Genomic DNA, 10,219 nt, shown 5'->3' with positions numbered 1-10,219 from the left:
CATGAGACAACTGACTACAGCCCCTTTTACCTGCTCTATGCTCGCTCGCCTCGCTGCGGCCTTGACACCATGCTACCATTTTTCATCCGCGATGAACCTTCTTTTGCGACCACACTCTGCAGAGCTGAAGAAGCTCGCCAGCTTGCCCGAGTTCGAGTTTTATCTTCGCAAGAGCGTTCCAAGAGCCGCTACGACGTCCAACACCAAGAAGTTTCTTATGTTCCTGGTGACATTGTGTGGTTGTGGAGCCCTCTACGCAAGCGTGGTCTGTGTGAGAAACTGCTATCACACTACACTGGACCGTTTTTTGTGTTGGAGTGCATAAGTGACGTTAATTACGTTATATCACGACTAACTGCTAGTGGTCGACGGTGTTATGCCGGGAAACCCGTCCGGATTTCAAATCTGCAGGCCGCAAACTTTCTGCTGCGAACGTCTCTTTGACAAGCCCTGGTGCTGCGCCGCAAGGCAACGCGCCCTAACGCCCCCTTGACAAGCCACGATGCTGCGCCGTAAGTCAGCGGGGTCTTAAGGAGAAGCATCGGCGAGCAACGTGCCTGGACACGTCGCTGGGTGCCAGACTACGAGGCGCCGGTTTCCCTTTCCCCATGGTGTCACCGCGCGCGGCAAAATTTGAAGCGGGTGGCCGGCGCGATCGCTGATTGGTCCTTTCGGACTGCCGTTGAGTGCTGCCTTTGGATTGGCCAGTTCTGAGGGGCCACCGTTCCTGAGGCTATATAAGCGCCACCGCTGCCGCTTGGATAGCAGCTGCAGCTTGGAGAGAGTGACCGAGTGACCGACCCACCGTGAGTCGAGTGCTGCTCACGAGTGGAGTCGGAGGGTGTGACGTGCTGATGTCTCGCTGGTCGTCGCAGTGCGAGAACAGTCGCGTTGTGTAGCTCTCGGCCCCCGTGCCGATGTTGAACTATATTGTGCCCTGTACATAATGTATAAAGCGTTTTTCTTGATCTCACCGACGCCGGACTCGGAGTCTTCGCTACCGCCAAGAGAGCTGGCAGCACTCAGTCACGAAACGGGTGGCGAGCGCTACGGGACCACCTCTATGGCACAACATTGGTGGCAGCGGTGGGATGCCTCAAAGTTACAACATTGGATGGCAGCTATGGGATCGACCGACATCAGCTACCTCGGCGCGGTGAGTGCCTGAAGTTTTCCTCAAACGCCAGACATTCTCTAACACAGGTTATGGTAGCTTAGAGAATTTTGGTGTAGCATTGTGTTAACCTTGTGTGTTTCAAGCCTAGGAAGAGTGTTTTGAAAACCAAGGGATGCTGAAGGGGAAAATAAGGCAGTGTGTGAAATGTTTGCGCGTGGCTAACTAGTAGTGATATAGTAGTGTACGGCAAGTATTTTCTAAAAGGGCAAACAGCAAGAGGCCATTGTGAACGATGGAGGGTTACAAGGTGAAAGAACCTCTCCAAATTTGTGAGGAGTTGGGCATTGATTTGGGCCCAGCAAAAAGAAAGAATGCGATCCTTGAGGTCATGAGAACTGAGGACGTGACGGCTGAGGAAGCCGAAGAGGCCTGGGCTGATGTCATTGAACGGCGTGAGCGGGAGGAAAAGAGGGAAAAGGAACGTCGCGAGGAGAAAAGGGAAGAAGAGGAGATGCGGAAGCGCCAGGCGCTTAGAGAGCACGAGGTAAGAATGATGGAGCTGGAGCTCCTCGAAACCTCGCCAGCGCCTATTCTTGCTTCTACGACAGTTCCCTCTAACGGTCCAAAAATAAGCGACCAACTGCCGCCCATGGTCGTCGGCGAGGATGTGGATAGATACCTCGAGAAAGTTGAGCACGTGTGCAAGGGTAATCACATTGAGGCTCTAATCTGCGGCCCAGAGCGTGGCTGTGAGTCACATGACGGTAACGCTGAAGCGCCAAGCCAGAGCGCAGCGTTAGCTGTAAAGTGCGATGCTACAGAGATTACCGCTGCGATCCTGAAAGATGAAGGCGTAGAGCCAAGATGTAGACCACAGGAGAGCGAGCAGCTGTTCTCTGCGGAAATTGAGACAGGTCGCTGTGAGTTCGCGACGGGCAGTGGCGCACCGATAGCGCCAACTGAGAGTTCGACTGTAGGTGAGGAATGCTGTTCTGCGCTGCATCGAGACAAAGATCAGCTTAGTGAAGGTCAAACTTCAGCTTCTTGTGATAGACTGCCGGAAAACGAGCTATTGTGCTCAAAGGAAACAGCACCGAACGGTTCGTCAGGTGAACCGTCGCCTGACACTGCTAGAAAAGCGCAGCTTTTGTGGCTGCGCGAGGAAAGTCTTGCTCGGGACGAGTGCATGAATTCTTCAAGACCAGATTTTGCTGGTCAGACGAAGGCTGGTAGCTTGAAGGATGAGGGCACCGAAATAACCGGAGAATCGCACAACAGATCCGCTAGGGCAGTTCCCAAAAAGCGGCGGCGTAGAAGAAAAACCAATGTGAATGGCTGCGCTAAAAAGGGAAAAGTGCGGAAGAAACTTGTACGATCGAGGGCCGGCAATGTGCGTAAGGGCCCGAAATTGTCACCTTGGAGCCCAAGAGTTCGCAGGCATCGCGTAAAAGGAAAGCCGACTCACCAGGCGCAGCCTGGTCTAAAGCGTACTACGCCGCTGTGGAAGAACCGCAGAGGATTGGATTGGATTGGAAAACTTTATTCACCGGCAAAAAGTGATTTAAGGTGAGTTCTTGGTCGCGCTAGATGGCCGTCAGCCCGTGGCTTACGGCGACCTCGTTGGCTCGCTCCACTGCCCGGAGTTGGATCCCCGGGTCGGAGCTGAGCAGCACGGCCTCCCACTGCTCGGAAGTTAGGAGCTGAATTAGGTCCGGGGGAGGTGGATCCTCTGGACAGTTCCACAGGATGTGGTCTAGTGTGGCTCTGTCGCCGCACTTGTTACATTGGGGGGAGTATTGCCCGGGGTACATGAGCGAAAGTACCGCCGGGTTTGGGTGGGAATGGGTTTGCAAGCGACGCCAGGTGGTCTCCTGGCTCTTCGTGAGCGATTTATGCGGTGGAGGGAAGATGCGTCTTTCGAGTCGAAAGTGGTGTGTTATGTCGTGAAACGAGTTTAGGCCATCCCTCGAGAAACTCGAGTCAGAGGAGCCCACTGCCCGGCCGACGAAACCTCGGGCGTAATCGTGGGCTGCCTCGTTCCCCGGGTTGCCCGAGTGGGCTGGAACCCATAACAACTCGATCTCCCTAGTGGGGGTGTGGCGGGTGCTTTTGAGGATTTGGAGGGAGATGGGGGAGACACGGCCCCTCGCAAAGTTGCGTATGGCTGCTTTGGAATCGCTGAAAATAATGTCAGCTGATGTGTTGGCTATGGCTAATGCAATTGCCGCTTCCTCCGCCGTCTCGGAGGAGGTGGTGTGTATCGTGGCGGCTGTTAGGGGCGAACCGGTCCCGGTCACTGCGCCTATCGCGTACGCTTTGTCAGGTGTTAGATATTCCGCCGCGTCCACGTAAGCGGCCGCGGGGTAGTTCTTGTATTTGGCGTGTAAGGCGCGGGCTCTCGCCTTGCGCCTTCCCTCGTGGTGCGTAGGGTGCATGTTCTTAGGTAGGGGTTTGACAGTGAGCATTCTGTGTACTTCGGGGAAGAGTTGTTTCGAGTCCTCGGTTAGGGGTTCGGCGTTTATCTTTATACGGTGCAGGATGGCCCTACCTGCCTTGGATCGCGTGAGACGTGCATACTGGGAAGTGAGGTGTGCTTCGCACAGTTCGGGTAGCGTGTTGTTTATGCCAAGGGCTAGCAATCTGTCGGTAGGCGTGTTGTGCGGTAGACTGAGCGCTGTCTTGTAAGCTTGACGGATGAGGCACTCTATCTTGATCTTTTCCGCTTGCATCGATCTTTTCCGCTTGATAGAGGTGCAGGTACGGTAGAGTGTACACGAACCTACTGAGGACGAATGCTTGGATCAGTCGGCAGAGGTCGTTCTCCCTCATGCCGCGTCTCTTGTTTGCTATTCGTCGTATGAGCCGGGTGGTTTGATTGACCGTGGCGGTCAGTTTGCCTATCGTTTTGCTATTCCTGCGGTTGCTCTCAATGAGCATCCCGAGAATTCTAATGGTAGATACTTCCTTGATAGGGTGTCCTCCTACATTTATGTGTAGTGAAGGTGGGGGTGCCTGGCCTGTGAGGCTGCCTCTCGGTCTGTGAGCACAAGCAATTCTGATTTAGGATGCGAGCATTCGAGCCCCGCGCCAGAGGCATGCGACTCGATTACGTTGACGGCCTCCTGCAGCGTCTCCTCTATTTGGACGTCACTGCCCGTGGACATCCACAGGGTGATGTCGTCCGCGTATAAGCTGTGTTGTAGACCCTCGATTGCAGCCAGTTTCGGGGGTAGCGTGATTAGGGAGAGGTTGAATAGGAAGGGCGAGAGGACCGAGCCTTGCGGCGTGCCTCTGCTTCCTAGGGGGATGGGATCGGACGTGAGACCTCCGAGCGATAGCTCAGCCGTTCTCTCCGAGAGGAAAGAGCGAACGTAATTGAACGTTCTCTCCCCTGGGTCGATGCGCGAGAGGTTCGTGAGAATGGCTTCGTGTGAAACGTTGTCGAAGGCCTTTTTTAGGTCTAAACCTAAGATGGCCTTCGTGCTTTTCCTGTATGAAGGGTCCAGGACGTCTCTCGAGAGTTGGAGCATGACGTCTTGCGTGGATAGGTTTGCTCTGAATCCTACCATCGTGTGTGGGATGAGGTCGCGGTCCTCCGCGTAGCTTTGTAGCCTGTTGAGGATAACGTGCTCCATGAGCTTTCCCACGCACGATGTTAAGGATATGGGGCGGAGGTTTTCTATAGAGAGTTTTTTGCCTGGTTTCGGGATGAATGTGACCCTGGCGTGTTTCCATACCTGCGGGATCTCGCCTTCCCTCCAGTACGAATTCATCAAGTCTGTCAGTGCCGTCACCGACGTCAGGTCTAAGTTTCTGAGTGTCTTATTGGTTACTCCATCTGGTCCCGCCGCAGAGGTGGTGCGGAGTTTGCCGAGTGCAAACCACACTTCGGCGTCCGTGATGTCCGCGTCTAGGGTCTCGTTGGGGAGTCCCTCGTACGCGGGAAGCGGGTCTGTGTGTGACGTGTTAAGGTAACGGTTTCGCAGGTCTGCAAGCAGCTCTGCGTTCGTGCCTTGGTGTTGGTGTATGAGCTGTGCAAGTTGATCACGCTGTGTGGACTTCGTCTGCGTGGGATCTAGCAGGTGCCGGAGCAGGAGCCATGTTTTCTTGCTTCCCAGTTGTCCGGTTAGATTGTCGCAGATCTGTCCCCATTGTTGTTTCTCTAGTTCTAGCGTGTACGCTTCGATCTGTCTTTCTAGCTGCGCTGCTCGGCGTCTGAGCTGTCTGTTGTGACGCTGGGTCTTCCAGCGTTTGAGTATGCTGGCGTTCGCCTCCCACATGTGCAGGAGTTTCATGTCCGTGGTTTGATGTGGGTCCGTGGTTTGTGTGTCTACCGTGGTGGCTGAGACGTCCTCTTTGAGCGTGCGAGTCCACTCAGCGAGGTCGTCTATGTGTGTGGGTGCGGTTTGTTCCCGGAGGCGTCTGAACTTGTCCCAGTCTGTGATTCTGGTGCGCGCGGGTGGGGGTTTGTGTGGCGTGGTATTAAAAGTCGTGGATACGATGTAGTGGTCGCTGCCTAGCGTGTGTCCGGTGTTTGACCATTGCGCTTCGCGCACGTTTTTGCTCAGGGTGAGGTCTGGCGATGTATCCGCACTAACACTATTGCCGATTCGCGTCACCGCTTGTGGGTCGTTTAGAATGGTGAGACCTAAGTTTTGGATTGTCTGCCACAGCCTAGTGCCTTTGGGGTTGGTATTGCGATAACCCCAAGCCGAATGGTGAGCGTTAAAGTCGCCCACTACTAATAGTTGTGCTCTGGCAGCCAAGCGCGTGACTTTTTGGAGGAGGTCAGGAATTCCCGGCCCCCTGTCTTTTGGCGAGCTGTACAGATTCAGTACGAAGAGGTTGGCATCGCCCTTCTTTCTGGGTACGATTTCGAGGAGCGTGTATTGCGCACTCGAACTATCTATGGTGTGTTGGATCGCGGTTATGTTCCTTTGGACCAGCGTCGCAGTGACCGAGGCTAGCGTCGCCGTCGAGTCTGCAGGGGTGAAGGCTTTAAAGCCCGGTAATTTGACCGGGCTATTGGATTCCTGGAGCGCTATAATGTCCGGCTTGTTTGCCGAGTGTTGAATGTGAAGCTGCAGGTTGCCCCGCTTGTTGCGGAACCCCCTGCAGTTCCACTGCCATACGTTAATTTGCTGCTGCCGAGGGGCCATGTTGCGGCAGTTGGGGAGTTAGTGTTTGAGATGGGTTTGGGCTGGGTGGGAGTGGGAGTCTAGCTTCAACGGCCGTCAAGCGGTCCGAGAATTGTTGAAAGACTTCATTTAGTCTGAGCGCAAATCTGGCCTCAAACGCCGCGAATCTCAAGTCTAACTCGGCGTTGAGTGCGGATTTGATAATCTCTTCCGAGGCAGTAATCTTTGCGCTGACTTTGTCCATTATGGTGAGTTTGGCTTTGGGTTGCGGTTCCTCCTCATGGGAGGCTTCGGCGGTGCGTTTCTGACCTGCTTCCACTTCAGTGGGGGCTGGGCGTTTAAGGCTGGCGGGCGCGTCGAGTTCCATCGCTTTTGTGGGAGAGCTCGGTGTTTGCGTCTGCGGTTTGCGCGTGGGCGTCTGCTGTAAGGGTGGTTGAGGTGTAGGTTTGCTTAAGGGGGTTAGATTGGGTGTAGGTTGGAGACGGTTTTTAAGTTCTGCCATTTCTCGACGCATGGATGCAATTACCTCCTCTAATGTATGTATTTTGCCTAACAGCTCCTGTTCCCGAGCAGTGGCTTTGGAGGCCATGGCCGCCCAGCTCACCTGTTTTCCGGAGCGGCTGCTGCTTCTGTCGGAGCGGCTGTAGTCGGCGTTCCTTCGGCTGGCACTCGAATCTCTACTTGAACCGAGCGGTGGATAGGATGTCGATCGGTCGCGGGACTTGCTCTGCTTGCGCTCCTTCGGTGTTTGATTGGAGCGTTCCTTGGAGCGGGACTTGCGAAATTGCAGCTGCTGGTCCGGTTGGGGGGTAGAGCTAGCGTCTTGTTCGTTCTTAGACGGCTGGTGCGGGCGCTTGATGAAGCGGTGTTTGCAGTTCCTCCCGCCCGTCATGTGGGAGCCGTTGCAAACGATGCATTTGGCCGTGCATTTGGGTTCTTCGCCTTCGGATGGGGCTGGGTGGTTCTCGCCGCATCTGCGGCATAGATGCGTCGCAGGTTTGGGACACACGTCGGTGCGATGGCCCGTCTTGCGGCAGTTAAAGCACGTCTCAACGCGGCTGTGGAAGGGGAAGCAATTGAAGAGGCCTGCCCTGAAGCATATCGAGCGGGGGACTTTGCTTCCGGCGAAGGTGATCACGATAGAGGTCGACCTGCCGAGGCGGCGGGCCGCCACCACGGGAATGTCCGGGTTATAATCGAGGAAGCCGTTGATGATCTCTTCGGGCGTCTCGTTCCAATAGGCGTTGTATATGATGCCCTTTACGGACTCGTCTGGCGGTGGGATGTATGCGGCCATGTCATACGTTTGGTCACCCAGCTTGAGAGATTTGAGGTTGACGTAAACCAGGACTCTGGTCTTTACGGGGGTGCTGATGGTAAACGTGTTGTTGATGGGGTTGATACGGATGCGATCATGGGCTGTTGCCTCTTGATGCGGGAGGTTGAGTTCACGGCAAACTGCCGCGTGTATAACTTGTGGGCTTATGGTGCGTAGAGCCAGGCTACCTCGGGGTCTGACAACGACTTTATATTCGTCTGTCGGCAGGCGGGGAAGCGGCGGCTGCTTGCGTTTCGGTGGCGATGTCTTCTGTTTAAGCGTTGACTTAGACTTGTCCGTGGACGGGGGGGCGCCGACAGCGACGCTGCGCTCCTGCGTCGACGGCGTTCCCTTAGCGTCGCGGGCGTTCTTCCCGGCGTTCGGGCCGGCGCGTCGATATCGGTCGTGAAGCCTAGTGATGAGCTCCCAGTTCTTGTCGGCAAGCTGGTCTGGGGTAGCGTCTTCACCTACTACGGTGTATTCCATTGCAGCGTTCAGGATGCCGGGCTCCATGACTGCGGCGGCGGTGGGGAGCCCCGGCGGCTCCGCGGCCCACGCTAGACCTAGCGTTAGGCCTAGTCAGGTGGGGCACGGAGCGGCGGTAAAAGCCCTGAAAGCGGGCTAAATTCGGGAGTCTCCGGGCCAAAAGTGGTGTCGGTGGGAGCGGACCACTTTCACTGACCTTTTGGGACGAGGCACGGGGCCGTAGGTTGAAAAGAATCGCCAAAGGCGGGCTGTTAAACCGGAGCTCATGCGACGCGCGTCCACACTGCTCGGCGGCTCCTGGCGTTCTCCCACCGCAGAGGAATTCCTAGGATTCGGGACGGGCGTGATGGTCTCCAGAGAAGGGTGCGCGGTCGCCACACAAAAGAGCGCCACAGTGCACGCGCTAGTCAGAAAGGGTAACGACATGACTGGGACCGAGAAAGGAGGAAGCGCCCCTCTCGCTTTCGGCCTTCCAAGCGCTGCCTAGGCTTTGGATGCATGTCGCGGAAAGGCGTAACTAATCAGCCCTTCAGCTTCTGTGAAGCGTCGGCTGGTAGAGCGACCGTCCGACCGCGACCGCGCAGGGCGCGGCTGAAGTTTGTGGATTCTAAGAATACATCTTTCTTTTATTTAGTGTTTGTTTTTTTGGTCAATCACTCAGCTGTAAAAAGAAAGATGGAGGCAAACCAAAATTTGAGCTTCGGACTTAGAAACGGGCCGTATTGTTTCTCTAGCCTGATGGGCAGAGTGATTCATGGTTTCGGCGGATTCGCATTGCCATACCTCGACGATGTTGCCATTTTTTAGGACACTTGGGAAGAACATCTCGAGCACTTTCGAATCGTATAGTCCAGGTTGAAAGAGACAGGCCTTGCTGTGAAACCAGCTAAATGTCACCTAGGTTACAGTGAAGTGACTTATTTGGGCTATGTAGTGGGGCGCGGCCGGCGTAGACCTTCCGACATCAAGGTAGCCGCTATTGTAAACTATCCCCAGCCAACCACTAAGACGCATATAAAGGCCTTATTAGGTTTAGCTGGATATTACCAACACTATGTGAGACTACTCTGACCTTGCCAGCCCGCTGACAGACGTGCTTCGAAAATCGGAGCCCGTTAAGGTGACGTGGGACTCGAAGGAAGAGAATGCGTTCCAAATGATGAAACAAGCCTTGAGCCATAAGCCGGTTCTAACGGCACCAGACTTTCCGAAAGGTTTCATCTTTGAAGGTTACGCGAGCGATCGCGGAATGGGAGCGGTGCTATGCCAAGAAGATGCTAGTGGTCATGAACGACCAATTTTGTATTTGAGTTGCAAACTAAGTTGTAGGGAAGAGGCAGAGGAGAGATGGTGCGCCTGCCTTGTGTGGGCAGTTCAGAAGCTGGCTTGTTGTGTCTCCGGTTCTGAGTTTGTTGTGGAAACGGACCACTCCCTCTAACCTGGCTAAGCAACATTTAGTCTAAAAGCGATCGTTTGCTGAGGCCTCCAGCAGCATAATCTCGTTGTCCGCTATAAGAAGGGAAGGTTGAACGCGAACGCCGATGCTCTAAATCGTGCATTTTAGGCCTCGCTTCTTTCAGTGACCTCCTCGTTACTTACCTTCTCTCGCTTTGCGACAAACTGTCATGATCAAAGGAAGAAAGGGGCAAAAATGAATGACCTCATTTGCTTCCTCAGTAGTGTGTTTTCGGTCCAAATGATTTCAAGGGGACCAAGATGATTTTCATTAATATTGCTGATTATTAAGTTCTGCTATTTTGGTATGTGGATACTTTGTAAAATTGTTGTTTGAACCTTGTGTACCAGATCGTGCGCATGCCTCTTGTTGCAGCGGGAGAAAAAGTGGGACAGCAATTTAGTTAAGTTGATTTGGATTATGGCTTTGTCTGGTGTTTGATGGGAGACAGAGGGCACTTGCTCGTTTTGGGTGTTGCCTTTTGCCGGTCGGTTTTGTAGTCTGCAGAACGACCAGCCATGACCGGTGGCGAGAAGCAAGGGGATCGGAACGAGAGCAGCGAAGCTGGTCGAGGTGCCTTGGCGACAACGCTGTGAGAAGAGATCCTGGTCCGGCGAGTGGGACCTGGTGCACGTGAAGTTACCAGGACGTGAACTTGGAAGAGCCTGAGAAGAGGCGCGCCAGGCATCCGAGCCACGTGGAAG

General features: G+C 54.5%; 1 protein-coding gene across 1 annotated transcript; it reads right to left on the bottom strand.

Moving 5' to 3' along the window:
- Window positions 1–2,641: 2,641 nt before the first annotated feature.
- Window positions 2,642–8,086, bottom strand: LOC149354588 (uncharacterized). The gene is made up of 2 exons (XM_089576009.1): window positions 6,860–8,086; window positions 2,642–2,799 (listed from the first exon to the last, which is right to left on the bottom strand). The coding sequence occupies exons 1-2, from the start codon at window positions 8,084–8,086 to the stop codon at window positions 2,701–2,703; spliced, it is 1,326 nt and encodes a 441-aa protein (XP_089432135.1). The 3' UTR covers window positions 2,642–2,700.
- Between the last annotated feature and the right edge of the window lie 2,133 nt (window positions 8,087–10,219).

This window comes from Amblyomma mixtum, chromosome 3 (genome assembly GCF_055824585.1).
Source record: "Amblyomma mixtum isolate Tamu chromosome 3, ASM5582458v1, whole genome shotgun sequence".
NCBI lineage: Eukaryota > Metazoa > Arthropoda > Arachnida > Ixodida > Ixodidae > Amblyomma > Amblyomma mixtum.
This window is presented reverse-complemented; position numbering and strand designations above follow the sequence as displayed.

Coding starts and splice junctions, on each gene's coding strand:
- LOC149354588 (XM_089576009.1), bottom strand. CDS start 8,086: ATGGAGCCCGGCATCCTGAACGCTGCAATGGAATACACCGTAGTAGGT. Junction 2,800..6,859: donor GCAGCCGCTCCGGAAAACAG/GTGAGCTGGGCG, acceptor ACTTCCGAGCAG/TGGGAGGCCGTGCTGCTCAG.